The sequence below is a fragment of the Equus caballus genome, chromosome 1 (assembly GCF_041296265.1).
Source record: "Equus caballus isolate H_3958 breed thoroughbred chromosome 1, TB-T2T, whole genome shotgun sequence".
Lineage (NCBI taxonomy): Eukaryota > Metazoa > Chordata > Mammalia > Perissodactyla > Equidae > Equus > Equus caballus.
Window position 1 is genome coordinate 4,807,656 of NC_091684.1, and position 17,990 is coordinate 4,825,645.

At 47.8% G+C, this 17,990-nt stretch overlaps 1 protein-coding gene across 8 annotated transcripts in view; it reads right to left on the reverse strand.

The window, feature by feature from the left end:
• MGMT (O-6-methylguanine-DNA methyltransferase) overlaps positions 1 to 17,990 on the reverse strand; it is a 300,883-nt gene that overhangs the window by 226,784 nt on the left and 56,109 nt on the right. For all 8 annotated transcript variants that reach the window (XM_014733367.3, XM_023637016.2, XM_070250877.1 and 5 more), the window contains one exon: positions 8,792 to 8,928. In XM_014733367.3, the coding sequence (XP_014588853.2) occupies positions 8,792 to 8,928 (137 nt within the window). The remainder of the gene's footprint in view (positions 1 to 8,791; positions 8,929 to 17,990) is intronic.

Sequence of the window (17,990 nt, forward strand, 5' to 3'; positions counted from 1 at the left end):
CTCAATAAATTGTAGAGCTTGGTAGAAGTAACGGTGGTAGTAATGGTCAGATTGGTAATAATGTTTACAAGGCTTTATTCAGTGTATGATCACTGCCTTAAAATACTTCACAAATATTGTCGTGGGTGCAAATCAAAGCTAGCCGAGGCAACAGCACATCTCCCTCAAGTCCTCGTCCTGCGTCCCTGTAACCCGCCCCCGCCACCCTTCCCCATTGAGGGGCGGCACCCGAACAGCCCCTTCAGGGAGCCAGCCCACTCCTCGCCCAGGGCCAGCCGCGACAGGGCAGCGTGCTCCACAGGCGCCAGGCCCTTCCCGAGTCCCTGCTTACCCAACGGCCGGCTGACTGCCAGCAGCCCAGCCTCTTCTGGAAAAAGACTTGGGAAGAAAATAGAAACGGCCTCCAAGACAGTCCACCACTGTCATCAATTCCACTGTTTTTCCTTACTGGTGTTTATTTAGCCTCATTCCTCACACAATCTGAACAAGACTTAACCAATTTTCTAGACCACAACAAATTAAAAGCAAAAAAGCAGAATGGGGTGAGAACTGTGAGAGGCTGGCAAGAAGGCATGGTGACACCAGGGTGAAGACACAAAACTACAAAGCCAGCAGGGCGGCGCAAGAAGGACCCCGTCTGTGATCAGGCTGGTCCACAGCACGGCAGCAGAAACAGCGTGACTCCAGAGGCCGCGTGGAGGACAGCACTGTTGGCTGGGCCAATTCCACTGCAAACGGCCCCGGCAAGACCATAAACCCTGGACAGGGCTCTGCACTGGGCACAGCACAGACCCCGCGAGCCTCCAGTGGGGCCGAGGCACAGCAGGCCCTTTCGTGAGGGCGAAAGCCCTGCTTGGAGAATATGGGAGAGCCCAAGGATCTTAACCAGGATTGATTTCCCTTAAGCTCCAAGTAAACTCAGGACCTGGTTACAACTCGTGAGAGCCTAGACTCCGTGGGTGGCCCTGGGGGCACTTGTCCTCTGTGGAACTGCACATCATACAGTATGATCCTAGACTGAGCCAGGCTGGGCCGCGGTCTACGTCTCCTCCTTATAGAAAAAGGGAAAAGCTTTCTGTGGCAGCATACAGAAGACAGGAGAGCCATTCCTCTGGGAAAGTTGCCATCCCTTCAAAAGCAGGCATGATCAGAGGTGAGGTCCAATGCCTCCAGAAGCAAAGTTCTCGTCCAGAGCAGAGCATTTAAGTATTTTTATTTTAACACGCCACAGAGGCAAAAACATCCACCTTTCTCCGCTTGAAGTTAGTCAAACTACCTCCTTTACTCTCAAGTGCTCTTAGACACCAAATGTCGGAAACTTCCAAAAAAAATTCTTTGACAGTTTGGCTCGTATTTTGAACCCACATATTTGTAGCTGTCACTCACTGTTCTTTTCTTCCTTCCAAGAGGATCCTGGCAGACTTAACCCTAAATGAACCAGCTTGCTTCTGACTCACGGACATAGGCATGCAAGTTTTGCCATTTCTATCTCACTGCACCACAGTAATAAAACTGAGAGAAATGAAACTTACATTACTTTTTCTTAGATGGGTCCAGAACATAAAGATTTTAAGTCTCAGTGACATCTGCTTAAAAACTGTGCAACTGCCTGCTATCACCCTCCTCCCTGACCCAGGTAATGGGGGATGAACCCAAGAAAGAGGCTCTTGAAGAAACCTGAAAGAAAAAGTCCAAAGAGGATAAAAGCTGGTGAAGCCAGGGATTGTGTATCTTCTAGATCAGAAACCACACAACAGCTTCACAACAAAACGCACACTGCACCTTTCTGTGGTTATGCCGCCCCACGCCGTGGGGAGAAGCACTGTGCACATCGGGCCAAGGGGGTTTTGTACCTGTACCTTTCTGCACGATCACGCAGGAACACAGCCATCCCACATCCCTGACAACTCAGTCTCCCATCGCACAACGGTTTCCACACCGTGAGTTCACCTGAAGGCATCTACGTCGCTGTAATTGACTAACATTCGAGGGCTGCAACCTTACAACCCTGCACTAACAACTCTGCAGGCCCCACACACAGCACTGTGGCCCCCGGGACCAGACCCTCACCATCACGGCTACAGAGAATTCTTCGTGAGAATCTGTAACTGAAGAGAAACAGCCTGGCTTCCTGTCTTGACTTTTTAGCCATCAACCTGAAAGACGAGGCACTGTCTTGCTTCTAAAGGACACCACGCTATAAATGTGTACGGCAAGTATACACACGGTTTGTGTTATCGATAACATAAGTCCTGAGAGTCACACCCCACGCACTGCTGATAATTTACCCCATGGCGCCACGACCTGGGAGGTGAGGACCGTCAACGCCGACAGGCCTCATGGACTTGGAATTGAAGAGCCGAGCAGAGGCAAGAGCGAGGCATTCCAGGCTCACCAGCGCATTCAAGCACTTATTTTAAAAAACAGACGATTTCTATAAAGCCAAAGAGAGCTTGGCAAATTTTCCTCCCAGAAACATGCTTATTTGACTCAAGAGACCTCCTCAAGGAACCACTCTGTAAAATACAATAATTACTTTTTTAAGCACATACAACACAAATCATTATTTCAAGCCACCGAAGGAAAGCAATGAGACAACAGAACTTGCTGCAGGTGAAATGCTACCGAGAGGGTTCGGGATGCCATTTTTACTGCGAGTGTGTCTTCAAGTGTTTATCCTTAACAACAGTTTCTTCTCTTCCTTGAAACATCAATTATAATAAAGTAAGTGCTGCAAGTATCTGTATTAAAATTTCCCAATCTGCCAGAAAGAATTAATTTATGAATTTCCCAGGAAGGTTTTCATGACATGCAGACCCTCAGGAACTCTCTCAAACTGCCAAGCGTCATATGGACCCACACAGAGGTCTTACCAGGTGGGAGTGCAGGTGGCAGGCACAGGCCAGCGCAGGGGTCAACATTCCCAAGCAGGCCCTGGACGTCCTCATGTTCTCTTGATGGTCCACTTAGTTACTGAAAATACTTAAAGACTAACAGAAAAAAAGCAAAGGCAGGCAGAAACCATCAGTGACTGTTCATTCAAACTGATAAAGCCAACGTGACGTCACGAGTCCGACTTCCCTCCACAAAGACCTCAAAGTATCTTCCCTTTCCCAATGGAGTGATGACTCTGGCACATTTGAAGGGTGAAAACTGACAGTGTGTCCAATGCGGTGGACAATCCCCCTTCCACGATACAGCATGGAGGCCCTGCAGTAAGATTCTCTCATGTCCAGAGGGTCCAGGCCCGTGCCTGTCAACCTGTCGACAGGAGGCCCTGTCCAGCCGCCAGCCATCCAAGTCCCCAGAGGAGGGCAAGGCCTAACCTATGTGCTCTCACCCAGCCTCAACAGCAGAGCTCAGGGGGCAAGATGCCAGGAGGCAGAAATGCAAACAGCGCAAATAAGGCCCACCACTAGGGCACCACACATCCCTATAAAGTAGCAAACAGCTGACGTGCATTTTAAAGTTTGCAGAATGCAAAAAGTTTTACAAGGGTTTAGTTTGGTTGGACTATATAAACTTTTTCAGTATTCATTCCTGTATTTTTCTAAAAATGTTTACATGGAAAAAATGAAAGGACAAAAAACAAAGGTAAATCTTTGATAAGTGAAAGACAAGGCATGTCCAATTTCCTCTGGCAACCTAGATCCACAAGTTCTACTACTATTTTCATAATGTCAGTATGACCTAGGGTTGTACAGTCCATTTTCCAAGTAATCAAATACAATCAACTTAACGGAACACTAAACAAGTCCCAAAATAACATTAGAAAAACAAACACATTCCACAGCCCTTCTCATTAGATTTTAGACATTGCAGGGAATAATGAGCTTTAAGCTCTGCAGCCACATGAAAAGGTGTGGGGAGAAATCAGGCAAGCTCCTGCAAAAGCAAGCCAATTACTCCTGAAAATGACAGTTGTTAATGGAAACTTAATATTGGCAGGAAGTTATAAAATTGAGACTATTATACCACTTTCCAAAGTGATATTCTTCACTGGAATATTTTTAAGAAAGGAAAGGTGAGTAATGTAACTTGTACAAAAAAGAAACCAGTGATCACTATGAAGCCATCTATCTACGCAAACGGACTAAGGCGGCGACAGGAATCACACTTCATATAGAGTGCACATGGAACGTCACCGAGGGCAGACACCAGGGGCCAACTTCCAGTTTATCTGCTGAGGAAAGTACCATGGCTTTAGGGGAAATAAAGCTCCTGGGAGCCACAGTGCTCAAGGAGGGTGACGGGCTGGCCTGGCGGCGCAGCAGTTAAGTTTGCACGTTCCACTTCAGCAGCCCGGGGTCTGCCAGTTCCGATCCCAGGTGTGGACCTACACACCACTTATCCAGCCATGCTGTGGCAGGTGTCCCACATATCAAGTAGAGGAAGATGGGCACGGATATTAGCTCAGGGCCAGTCTTCCTCAGCAAAAAGAAGAGGTTTGGCAGCATATGTTAGCTCAGGGCTAATCTTCCTCAAAGAAAAAAAAGGAGGTGGTTGACAACAGGGCAACAGGGGCTCAGAGCCTTTAGGATGCTCTGCTCAAAATCCCCTCTGCCACTGTCCATCAGCATAGCCAAAGGACACAGCCTTGAAGGGCACAAATGGCTGCACTTGCACAAAGCCACATCAGGAGAGCGATCCCCTCGAGGTGGGCGAGCACAGCCCCTAATCATATTAGACAAAAGGCACTCTACTCAGAAGCCTTTCTAGACAAAAAACATCAAAGGTGACTTTATCCACAACGTGAGGCAGAAGTCATATTAATCCCACAGTGACTCTTTTGGAAAATAGAAAAGAGAACACTTCCAAACTCACTTCATGTAGTCAGACGAACCCAAATGCCAAAACCTGACAAAGACATTACAAAAAAATTATAGATTATCAGCCCTCATGAACTTGAACACAGAAATCCTAAACAAAATAGCAAATTTAAACCAGTAATATGTAAAAAGAAAAAAAAAAGTGGATCATGAGTTAAGTGATGGAGTCCAGCATGTCAAGATTGGTTTAAAATCTTAAAGTTAACTTGTTTCACCACATTTAAAGAAAAATACGATTGCTGAGACACGTACAAAAATCATTTGACAAAACTCAACAGACGGAGGAGGCACTCTCAGCCTGAGAAAGGACAGCTGTGAAACCCAAGACAGGTAGCATCACCGACTCGAGAGATAGTGGAAACTTCCCCAGAGCCGGAACAAGGGAAAGAGGTCCATTGTCACGGTTTTTATTCAACATCATACTGGAGGTTCCAGTCAGTGCAGTAAGAAGTAAAAGAGAAATCAAAAGCACAAAGATCAGAAAGAAGCAAAGCGTCTTTAGTCGCAGATATGATTTTCTATCCAGAAAACCTAAGGAATCTGCAAGACAATCCCCACAACTAATAAGTGAATTTAGTAGATATTGCCATCTACTAAAGATAAGATCAACATACAAAAATGAACTGTTACATACCAGCAGCACTTATTTAAAAGTAAAAAAAAAGTTTTAAACTGATTTAGAATACCATCAAAATATTCTGAAATCAGATTTACAAAAGATGTGCAAGATCTCTCTGCTGGAAGCTACGAGACACTGCTGAGAAAAATTAAAGAAACCTAGACAAATGCAGAGATCGAACACAGTCAGAACCTGGAAAAGTCAATACTAAAAAGACATCAACCCTCTCAAAACTGATACAGAGAGTCAATGAACTCCCAATCAAAATCCCAATAAACATTTTTATAGAAACTGACACCTGGATTATAAAAGTAACACGGAAAATTAAAAGCCCTAGAAGCCAAAACAATTTTTGAATTTAAAAAAAAACCAAAAAGATGGAAGACTCATATTACCTTAATTCAAGACTTATCCTAAAGGTACATAATCAAGTCAGCATGGTTCTAGCATAGAACAGATGGCTATCACTGGAACAAAACAGTCTCCAGACATACGACCCACACAGGTCAATCTGACAAAGGCACCAAGATGACTTGATGGAGAAAGGAATGTTTTTCCCCCCAAATGATGCTGAAATAAGTAACTGGAAAAAACTGATCACCTCACGAGGTAATTCAAGATGATCGATCATACGTCTAAACAGCTAAACAAAAAAGGCTAAAGTTATGAAGCTTTTAAAAGAATTTACGGGAAAATCTGTGAAATTACAGTAGGCAAATATTTCTTAAAGACACAAAAAATGGTAAACATAAGAAAACATTAAGTAAGACTTCCTCAAAAGAACTTCTACTCATTAAAAGACACTATTAGAAAAATAAAACACCAGACTGCAACTATGAGAAAATACTCACAATACATACATCTGATAAATGACTTGTAACCAGAACCATAAACTGATGATAAAACACAAGAGGACACCAATGAAAATTTGGCAGAAGACTCGTGGAGACTTCTCAGAATGAACTGGTCAACAAGGAATGGTCATAGAAATGGTCAACAAGACGTCCAAAATAAGTTATCAGGGAAGTGCAAACAAATCACAGGGAGAAACACTTCACACCTACACAATGGCTAAAACCGTAAAAACTAACACCCCAAGTATTGGTGAGAGGGCAGAGCAACTGCAACTCTCATAAGTTGCTGGTAGAAATGTAAAATCGTTCAACTTTGGGAAAAGTTTGGGCAATTTCTTATAAAGTTAAACACACATTTGCCATGCAATCCAGCAATTCCACACTTAGAAATTTACTCAAGAGAAATGAAAACATATGCCCACAAAGAGGCTTGAACACGAAGATTCACAGTAATTGTACTCATAGTAGCCAAAAACTGGACGACTCCAATGTCCACCAACAGCAGAATGGAGAAACAAACTGTGCCGTATTCACATAATAAACTGCTCAACACCAAGAATGAACTACTTACTGATACCCAGAGCATGGGCAAGCCTCAAAAACTCTGGTGAACAGAAAAATCCAATACAAAAAGAGTGGATGCTGTAAGCCTCCATTTATATAAAATTCAAGAACAAGCAAAATTAATCCATCATGATAGAAATCAGAACAGGATGCCAAGAGGGAGTGGAGGTTGACTAAAAGGGAGCCCAAGGGAACTTTCTGGAGTGTTCTGTATCTTGGTTTGGGTCGGTGGTTATACGATTGTACATATATGTCAAAACTCATTGTACACTTAAAATCTGAACTTCACTGTAATTTTTACCTTAATTTAAGGGATAAAATAAAAACTGTTAATTCTGAGAATTCATACAGGTAATTTTTATGCTATTCTGTAACTTTTAAATGCCCCTCCCCAAAATTAAACATATACACATAAAAATAAAGACTACTGGTTGCCCCTCAAAATCCATTTCCAAATTCTTCCCCATACACAGAATCCCTAATTCTAGCCAATACATGACAACCTACCACACCTTCCAGCTAGGGGTGGCCATATGACAGTTCTAGCCAAGGAGATGAAAGAGAAAATGTTAGACGCTGCTTCTGGAAAGGGAGGCGGTGTTCCCTCCACCTGTTGCTTGGAAGGGGAGCGTGGCAGCTCCGGCCCCGAGGTCTGGCCTGCAGCACAGGACCAGCGCCATGGCCTGGGGATGCAGAGGGGAAAGCCAGAAGGCGGCCACATTTCCATGGGCATTTAACTAAACATCTCTTATGATGCTTTTCTTTCCCTGTTTCTCCCCCAAAGTCACTTTTTTTAAACAAAAAAAAAATTCAACACATAATTTCTGTGATTTATTGTGCAACGGAACATGCTAAAAGACAAAATGACATTTTACCCTATAAATTATTTGGTGCCTGTGATTTCTGAACACTACAGCCAGATGGTTCTCATAGAACTAGAGAAGACTGTATTCATATAGTTCAAAGGTTTGCTTATTTTTTGGCCTTAAAAAAGACTATTGATTGTAACATGCAGCTCTACAGGAAAAATCTCGACAGTGGAGGCAAAAACTGGTATTTATTACTACACTTGTGCTCATTATGGCTGTCTCTGACAGGGGTCCATTAAAATCAATTTTTATGTTTCTTATGTATTTTCTTTATCCAATGTTCTTGGCATTGTGTTTATTAGCCAGTTAAGATGAACACTGTGCATAGGAGTGGGGTTTTTTTCTCTTCTGTCAGAAATAACGAGAACTGCAGTTTTAATACAACTACTCACAATCGATGACTGGAGGAAACTAAATGCTACATTTCAGAACAAAACATTGAGGAGTGCTTTAAAGTTTTTATGTTTTTACAATTAGAGAAATATAATGGAGATTGTTCAAACAGAGAGAAACTGAGTCCTGTTAGAATTGGCAATGCCCTAACGTCATGCTAAACACACACCAACGGTCCGACAACATCTCTAAGAGGGCCGAGGAGCTCCTGATTAAGCAGTTCCAGGACTTTAGTACGAAACTCACCTGACAGACTTCGAGGAACACTGAAGGCTGGTCCCAACTTAAAAATCAAGACTAAGCAAGCACTTCCCTCTCACTAAATTTCCAGAGAGATTCCCACCTCAAATTTCTTGAATCAAAATGTACACTGCTCAGGATCAATTACTCTGTACATGAATACATTAATGAAACGTCTTGGAGCTGCCAACCAAAGGTTATGCCCCTGTGGTTAATAGGAGGTGGGGGATTCTTGGGCAGCAAGCACAGAGGCTGACAAGTGGAAGAGTCATGGCGCAATCATTTTAGAGATGCTAACTTCTGTGAGTGGCAGCGGACGGCTGCGTGTTACCCTGTGATCAGTGGAAAACAAGCAGTAACCATATCAGCTCTTGCTGTTGTTTTGCACAAACATGGTGTAAGGTATCAAGGACTCTCACTCACTCAGTGTCGGCGCCCTTCCTGCCGTGCAGCTTTATCCCGTGCAGGCCCTGCTCACAACCAGAGAGCTCGATCTTCCCCAAAGGGCTGTCCATCATTTTGTATTTCATGTCACAGACTTTGTCCATTCTCCCAGGTACCTAGAGAGAAACAATTTGTAAAGCAAATAAGAAAGTATATGCAAAAGTTTGGTCACTTTTAAAGCGACAGCAGCCTTTTTTTTCGTTTGTTTCATTTTTAAAGGCAAGAGAAGCACCAGTTATTTAAGACATAAAAGACCTTCCAAAGTTTTTCCCCCATTTTTGGAATTTAATCATATAATGTGTCATTTTTACGCTCTAGCTACTCTGAAGACAGAATATTAGCATAATTACCTAGAGCACAGTACACTCTCCTTTTACTTCCTTAAGTTACTACCTCCCTACACTTCTCATTTGTCTTTAACCAATGCATAGTTGAAGGAAGCTGAAATAAGAGCTCCTTTTAAACAGTACCTAAAACTAAGCTAACCTTGCTTTAATAAAATAAAACAATTACGAGACAACTTTCTCAATGAAAACTGAAGACAAGCCACTTGCTATTTTGAATAGAGTATACTTAAAAATAAAGGATTATGAGGGGCCAGTCCCCTGGCCTACTGTTCAAGTTCAGTGCACTCCACTTCAGCGGCCTGGGTTCAGTCCCAGACGCGGACCTACACCACTTGTCAGTGGCCACGCTGTGGCAGCATCCCACATACAGAACAGAGGAAGATTGGCACAGATGTTAGCTCAGGGAAACTCTTCCTCAAGCAAAAAGGAGGAAGACTGGCAACAGATGTTAGCTCAGGGCGAATATTCCTCAGGAAAAAAACCCAAAAAATAAATAAAGCATTATGAAATAAACTACAGAAGTGGAGTGAGGTTCAACCCACACTCACACAACGGCACCTGTGTGTGCAGGGGGTCAGAGCAGCTTATGCATGTTGGAATAAAACTCTCATGCTTTGGAAAGCATACATATTTTATCTATATTCAGAGAAATGAACAAATGCTATCCTGTGATGTATCTTCCATGTTAATTTTGATAGATATTAACTCTGGTCAACATAGCAAAAGCAAAGAAACAACAGATGCACTAAGAGCCGTGAGGAGCCAGGAACGGGGTCCAGGCAAACCGACATTTTATAAAACTCCCTCTGACTCGGAGGAGGCAAGAAGACGGAAAATTGAGAGAGGGTTGTGCGTGCGACTACCTGAAGCAGAACAAGCCCTTCGAGATGCTCTCCTCCTCTCCCAGGGACTCCTTCTGGGGGCCCGCCGCAATTGAGAAGCGCCCCCTCCCTGACCTCACCCACCTCCTTTCCGGGAGTTCCACCTCCACCTACAACCACCGACTGCGACAGCAGGCACCTTCCCGTGCGAGATGGCCCTCCAAGCTCCTGACTCCAAAGGGCTCCTGCGTCCTAGGGGCACCTCAAACCGACTTGTCCCAACTATAATCCACGTTACCTCCTACATGTAGCGTTTCAGCGAACAGCACTACCATCCATCATGGCTCTTCCCCAGGAAGTCTCCTTGCCCGGCACCACCCTCGCCTGCGCCCTCACACACCGGCAGTGCACTAAGCGCTGGCTCTGATCCGTCTCAGTTCGCACTGCCACCCGCTCTTCCCAGAGACCCTCATCACCTCCCCCCTACCAGGAAGGACTCCCTCAGGGCCCTCCTTACAGCTGGGCTCTTCCCACGCCAAACTCCCCGCACCCAAACAAGACATCAACTGCTCACTGCACCAAGGGCTGCAGCAGTCAGCTCACCGCCTGCTGCTGTAAATAAAGTTTTACTGGGACGCAGCCATGCTCATTTGCTTGCATACCGGCTGTGGCTGCCTTCAGGCTCCAATGGCAGAGTTGATTAGCTGTGACAGGGACAACATGGCCCTGAAACACTTACCATGTGGCCCTCTACAGAAAAGGTCTCCCAGCCCTTCAAGGTCCACGTGCTCACATCCTTCCTACTTCAACCCCGAGTCCCTGGGCGCCCCTTGCATGCAGCACAGCTTCGAGTCTCTAGAACCTGACACCATGGTCCCCTCAATTGGACTGTCGTCATCTCCCGGCCTGTCCAGCCTGCACCATGGTGTCTGCTTCACTGTGACGCCTCAACACACCCACCATCGCCCCTGCCCCAGGTTCTCTTCCCTCCTCTGTGCCGTCCCCTGCTCCTACCACCACACACGGATTCCCTCCATCTTCCCCACAGCCACAGGAGAAAGGAACATTTACACCCCCAAGGAATATTCCTGAACCACACAGTGCGGAGGCCTCACTCCCAAGACTCCATTGTAAGCCCCCAGGCTCCAGAGCCGCCCCGTTCAACGTCTCCTCTTCTGTGCACACTGACAGGGGTCTGAAACGATTCCTCTGCAGTTCCCAGTGAGTGCACACGAGATTTTGCTGGGAAACCTGATCAGATGTTCACCTGACATCAGAGACGCCCTCCAATATATTACACTCCTTCAACATCCCACTCTCCAAGGCTCCCCACTGCCTGAGGGACAAAAACCCACAGAGTCTTCCCATCCCCTCCGCTTCACCACGTGGGGGCAGGGATCACACTAGGCAGAGGGGGCACAGAGTGGCCCCCACCCATAGCCTGTCACTTGGAGAAAGTATCTAAACTCTGAGCCACAAGTGCTTCCATCTGGAGGTACATGATACCCCAATCGCAGGGTCAGCACAAGGATTAGCGAGAAAGTTCCAGGAAGGACGTGGGATCATGGTTATCCCTGCCACAATCGATTTTTTAACTATATACCCTTGGCCCTTAATCTTGTCATCCAGAATGCTCTGCTCTCCTCCCCAAAATTTTATCCAACAGCATAAAATCTTGACCATCCTTCAAGAGCGGATGGCCACCCCTTCTCCCAGCTCCAGGGGCCTTCCCTCATTTCTTAGAGCCAGAACCAACTGCTGTCCCCTAGCCCTCACGTCTGTGGACACTTCCCACCACACCGAGCTGCTGGCAGATGCCGGGGCAGGGAAACTGCTGCCACGAGCCAGGGTCCCACTGAGGGCAGGTGTATCACACACATAAAGGGCTTATCAATTGGATGAGTGAACTGGATGATCAGCGCGCCCACCATCCAGGCTAAGAGTCCAGCACAGCATGTCCCAAAGTGTGTTGCAGAAGACTCCTCGGAGAAGGGCCTGGGGACACAGTGAGAAGCCTGGATGCCCTCCACCCTCCAGGAAACCCACCCTGCACGTTAGCATGTGAAGGGCTCCAAGCAGTCTTATAGCAGAAGCCAGCTTACGTCTGTTTGCCTCACTCTCACAAACATGTTCACCGGGACCTGTGGCTCCTACCTAGCCCCTGCTCAGAAGCACTAGCCTCTGACAGGCTGAAGGCTGTTTCTCAGCATGTCCAAGCTCATACCTCAGACCTGGAGCAGGAGATGCCACGAGCCACCGTCTCAGGAAGGACTCCTAATGGAAGCATCAGAAACTGATACAGGCCAATCGAAGCACAAAATCAATTTACTGAAAAGCTGTTCCATAACTCAGAGAACTTCTGGGAAGCCTGGAGAAGCAGACTCAGAAAACCATAGGAACCAAGACTGGCCACAGTCCAACCACGGCCAAAATGGAAACTCAGGAAGCATCGGTGGGGACAACCAGGGACTGCAGGCATACAGGAACATTGATGCCACTGCTGCCCCTGGAAACAGGATGTTACAGCCACTGTCAATTCCCTGCTGCCCAGCCTCCGTGTCACTTGCCCCAACTCAAGGCCCAGGCAGGAGCCCAGAGCTGGCGCTGGGGCCAGGCTAGTGTGTGCTCTGCCAAGCAGCAGAGGAGGGCTTTGATCATACCAGCCCCCGCAAGAGGGCGTGGGCACAGCACCGCTGCAGAAATTCAGACTGGCACGCACCCCAACCAGGAGGACTGAACATTAGATGTCCACTCCTCTACCCCGGCCTCAATTTTCTCGTCAATAAAACAGGAATAATAAGACCGACTACCAAACTCACCACGCTGTTCTGGGAGCCCAAGTGGAGAATACAGGGAAAGCCGAGAATGGTCAGGGTGGCCAGGCGCTCCTGGGGAGAGGCCCTCCGTCCTGCACAGGACACACCCAACCCTCAGCCCTACTCCAAGGAACAGTGGGGGGCACTTCCAAGTGTGCAGAGGAGGGGTCAGGGGTAGGGCGATGGAGGTGGCTGAGGGCACAGGGGCACAAGGGTCTGCCTCTCAGATTCCCCGACACGGGAGCAAGGAGCAGGTCTGTGGAGAGCTCAGGCCCGCGGGCTCCTTGGAGATAAGGGCCTTGCAAATTACCAAGCATCGTCTGGCAGCTGGGCTCTGAAAAACAGACAGGATGGGCTGAGCTTCGGAGGCCATCAGCCTGGGATGCAGTGGGGAAGGGCTGCCAGCCAACCCTGATGAGGCCTGACCCAGAACGGCTGTCTCGGAACCAAATAAGGCCCAAGCACTGCAGCTCCTGCATTTGTGAACTGGACCAAAAGGACTCTGCAGCTTGGCCTGCCCACTGATGAACCCACCGTGCTGCCCCCATGACCAGCACCAGCGTGCGCCACACACCCAGCAACGTGGCATGGTCCCTGGTCAGCCTGCTCTAAACTCATGCCAAGGGGCAAGCTGTCCTCCTGGCATTAAGAACCAGTTCCACTGACCTCCACGCCTCCTGAATTCACAGGTCACCCTGAGTTAGTCACAAGGCAGGGAAGTTCCATCTGAATCATGCCAAGAACGCACAAAGGACAATCAGCCCATCACTGGGATAACCAGCGAGCTCAAACTCAGACCGAGTTCTAAGTTCTGACTGAGTGGCATACATGACTTCTGGCCACATCAAACCAGCTGGTCACTGAGTTGTGTGATGTCTGAGGAAGTGAGCTTCTCAGAGTTCCTTATCTGATGCCGAGAAATGAAATCGAATGCCACTTTGGCTTCCCTGAACGTGAGGATTCGCTGGGGCCACCTCCCCTAAGACTATGCCTGGTACCCACAGCCCAGCTCCTCTGGGCACGGTCTGGCAGGGCTGCACTTTCACTGGCACCTCTGGGATTTTTAAGCCCATTAGGTTTAAGCCCATCTACTAGTCAAAATAATCACCACAACCCAGTGACTGCTACTTTGCCAAAAAGAGAAAAGTGGCAATTTTAACATAGTTTTAAATCAACCCTGCCAGGAATGGAATTTGAGACTCCATAGAAACCTGCACACAACTTTCTTTCCTACAGACAACCAGGACATGCGGCACGGAGTCCTTCCATGGGCAAAAGTGACAATTGGCTGAATCCTGAATCCTAGCATGTAATAGATAACGTGGCCCCAGGACAGGAGCACTGGGCGCTCCGCAGGGCAGGCAGTGTTGCTGACAGAAAGCCCAGGGCTGAAGTACAAGCACATTACAGCATACATGCATGACAAATCCGGCAGAGCTGGCAGGCCAGCAGAGGGGTGGAGGGACACCTGCAGACTAGATGGGGGTGTCGCAGACACCAGGAGAGACCCACAGAGGCTAGAAACCAGGTGGGAAGAAGAGCGAGGCTTCAATAGCAGGCAATGCATCGGGGAGCCAGAGCGGCTCAACACAGGCTGGTGGGAGGCACTGCCTGGAAAGGAATAATGCCAAACACACATGGGGCTGGCTGCGATCAATGGTGGCACAAAGAAGCCAACAGAATTCTGAGTGGTGTGGGTATGACAGACCCTTACAGATGCCCCCCAGCAACATCCCCATGCTCCAGAGACCAACCCACTATCAGTTTCCAATGCTGAAGTCCCACCAGGATCTTCACTGGCTTCACCAGAGAAAGCCAAGAGCGTGACCCCAAGAAGTGAGCCAAGAAGGGGACAAGGGCCAGTGAAAACACTGGCTCACTGGCAACCCACAATATTACAGCCCAGGCACCAAGTCGAGGGCCAAGCAGGCTCCTGATGGCCCTGTGGGACTCAGAGGGAGGCCACTGCCGGGTGGGGAGGGCAGCCACGATGGGGAAGAAGGGCCACACTGTGGGGGAGAAGTGACAGGTAAGAATTTTGGGGGAAAATGACATTGACAGAGAGCTGACTGCTAGTAAGGAGCTGGCCAGGTGAGACTTCAGGTGGAGCAGCAGGGACGTGGGCAGCCAGGTGAGAAGTGCAGATGGAGCAGCAGGGACGTGGGCAGACAAGTGATGAGGCCTGGGCTCCAGAGAAAAGCGGGACCAGCCCAGATCCCACTACACGCCCATGCCAGGCTGGTCGTGGAGTCTGGCTTGTCCCTGAGAAGCCCCAGAGCTTTCAACAAGGGAGAATCCACCAGGTCGGCCGTTCGGCAGGCTTCCTTGGGCAGCTGTGAAGAACGGGCAGGAGCAGAGAGAGCCGTCGAGGAGGCCGTGGAACCGACCAGGTAGGAAGGATGACATCTCCACCAGCACAGAGGCAGAGGGAGACTAATAATGAGCAATAAATAACAACAGTAGGTGTTTATCAAATACTCAAGGGCCCTTCATGCATGAGCCACCAGGCTAAGGTGCTGGCAACTGGGACAAGACAAACACGTCTAGTGGGGGAGAAAAACTACCCACAAAAAGCAAATCACACTGAATCGTCTTTGCAAAAAACTTTCCATAAATCTAAAATTATTCCAAAATGAAAGCTTATTTTAAAAAATCAATATAGATGGGGTAGAACGATTGAAAATATTTCTCATCACCTGCATTTTCTGAGTTTTCTACAGTAAACTTGAGTTCTTCTTACAAGCAGAAAAAATTGTACTAAAATCCAACGTGACAAAGTACAAACGATGATAGCAAATGTCCTATATTTATCACTGTCTCCTAATCTCCTGCCTGTAAAACAAAGGACTGTTAACACTTTCCTGAGTGAAATAAAAGCTCTGAGGTCTGAAAATGTTTTGAGTTAAAAAAAGGGTTGTATAAAATGAAGATGCTTGAAAGCCAATCAGATCCTATCTCTTTTTTCCCGTCACAATGAGAATGAAGGCCCTGCATTTAGACCTGAGCAGCCCCCAGCACGAGGCGCCCTCTCTTCCTGCCAGCCTCATCTCTGACCAGGACCCCGGATTCACACTACCCTTGCTGCTGCTCAAGCACCGGGGTATCACTCTTGCCTCGGGGCCTTTGCACCTGCTGCTCACGCTCCTGCACAATGGCTTCTATCACTTAACTCACATTCCTCAAACGTCACCTTCTCAGAGAAACCTTCCTAAAATAGTTCATCTCCTCCCTCCCTTCTTTGCCTTTCTAACTCTTATGTCACATGAAATTACATTAGATGTATTCTGTTTAATTGCTATGTGTTGCCTTCACTGGAATGTAAGCTCCAATACAGGTAACAAACATTATGTGACAACTCTGGCCAATGAGAAAGTAAAAGTCTACTGACAGTTCCCGTTTTAATAATAATAAAAAAAATCATATGTGGCTGGTACCATCTCCTCCCCTCTTTCTCCCTTCCTTGACAAGGCAGACGTGACGCATGGAGCTGTGGCAGCCATCTGGTGAACATGAGGGAAAGGCCAAGAGACTGGAGAGCCCCTTGCCCTGAGCCTGTGAGCCACGAGCACACCAGTGTTATCTACCACCAGACTTGTATTGGTGTGAAAAAAAGAAAGCTTGTTTGTTTCAAGCCAGCGTTCCAAGGAATTCCTGTTTTCTTCAACCTAGATTAGTCCTAACGGATCCACTGCTATATGCCAACACTTAAAATGGTGCCCCAATACCGCAGGTGCTTAGGAAACACTTATGGTAAAAATGAGCTAATTATACGAATCATTCAGTTCTGTTTCCGGTAAGGGCTCAGAAGAACTCCAGGATTAGCGAGAGCCAGGAGCTGGGGGTCTGGTGGCCTGAGGAGTCCAGGAAGATTTCCTGGGGGAGGTGCCAACATAGGAAGGCAGATAGGTGTTTTCTGGAGGAGGGGAGAGGAGAGGAGAGACTGTGGCAGGCAGGTGCTAGGAGCAGCACAGGGTGTCCGGGAAACGGAAGGAGGCAGCCTGGGTCACAGGAAGGAGAGGACCCCCGTCTTAGCAGAGCCTGCTGCGGCAGCTCCAGAGCGGGGAGGACCTGGAGCGGGAGGGCAAACGGCAACACTGACGGCCCCGAGAAAGTCATGCACCAAGAAAAGGTATGCTGTGTGGGACACGTAGCCACATCCATGAGGGACAGGGTGAGTGTGCATGCGTCCTCGGGCTCAGGAACAGAACTTCTCCAGCTAACAGTCTGCCGCACAGCTCTCCAAGCCAGAAGAAAGAGGGAAAAACGCACAAACCCAACCATCTACTCCTCCTGAGCACAAGGTTTACAGTCGCATAAAACAGGGCGGTCCTGAGACCCTCAGGCCTTTCTTCCGGAAGGAGCACTGGAACCTGAGGGGAGTCACGTGGAGCAGGGCCCCGTGGAGGGGACACAAAGGAAAGGGAGAGGGAACAAGTGCCACCATCAAAACCCAAACCCACCAGCTTCAGATCCGCTAAAACCAAATGTTCCGGCATGTCAGACGACAATAGAGGGGCCTGGGGGCTCAAAGAGCCAGGTCTCAACCGTTCCCCGGAGGCAGCAACAGGGCTGCTCACACAACAGGAAAGTCACTCGCAGGCTCGGAGGCCCCGGGCTCGGGCTGAACTGGGCACACGGTACCGCCCGCCTCCTTGGCTTTCACGGGGGCCACCCCGTGGGCTGCATTTAGGACACGCACAGGAGTAACCGGCCAGCTGCCCACTTGGCACTCTCAGGGAGCACAGGGCCCAGCTCCCCGCATCGTCATCGTGGCATTCACATAAAGCCACAAGACTGGCTGACATTAATTGGTGGCAGAAAAAAAAAATGATTTTTCATGCCTATTTGGAGACCTCTGAAAAAAATGAAGTTAATTTCCTTTCATCTCCCTTTTAACATGAATGGCGTTTAAACAACCATGTTCTGAATTAAGCAGTTGGTGCCAGAGGCTGGGGTCCCACTGTATTAAAAGCAAGAAACCCAGAGACAGAAACTGTCTTCTTTCTCCTTTACTTGCAGTTTTCCAGGCTGGCCAGAGCTATCCAAAAACTGTCCTTTCAGAACCATCTTGGCAGCTGTGTATGCACTTTTAACCATTTCTAGTCTCAGTACCAATGAAAATGCCCAGAAAGAGGCTCAAGGAGGAAATCACCTGCCTTCTTACGAGCAGTTCGCAGGCAAGGTCCCGAGACCT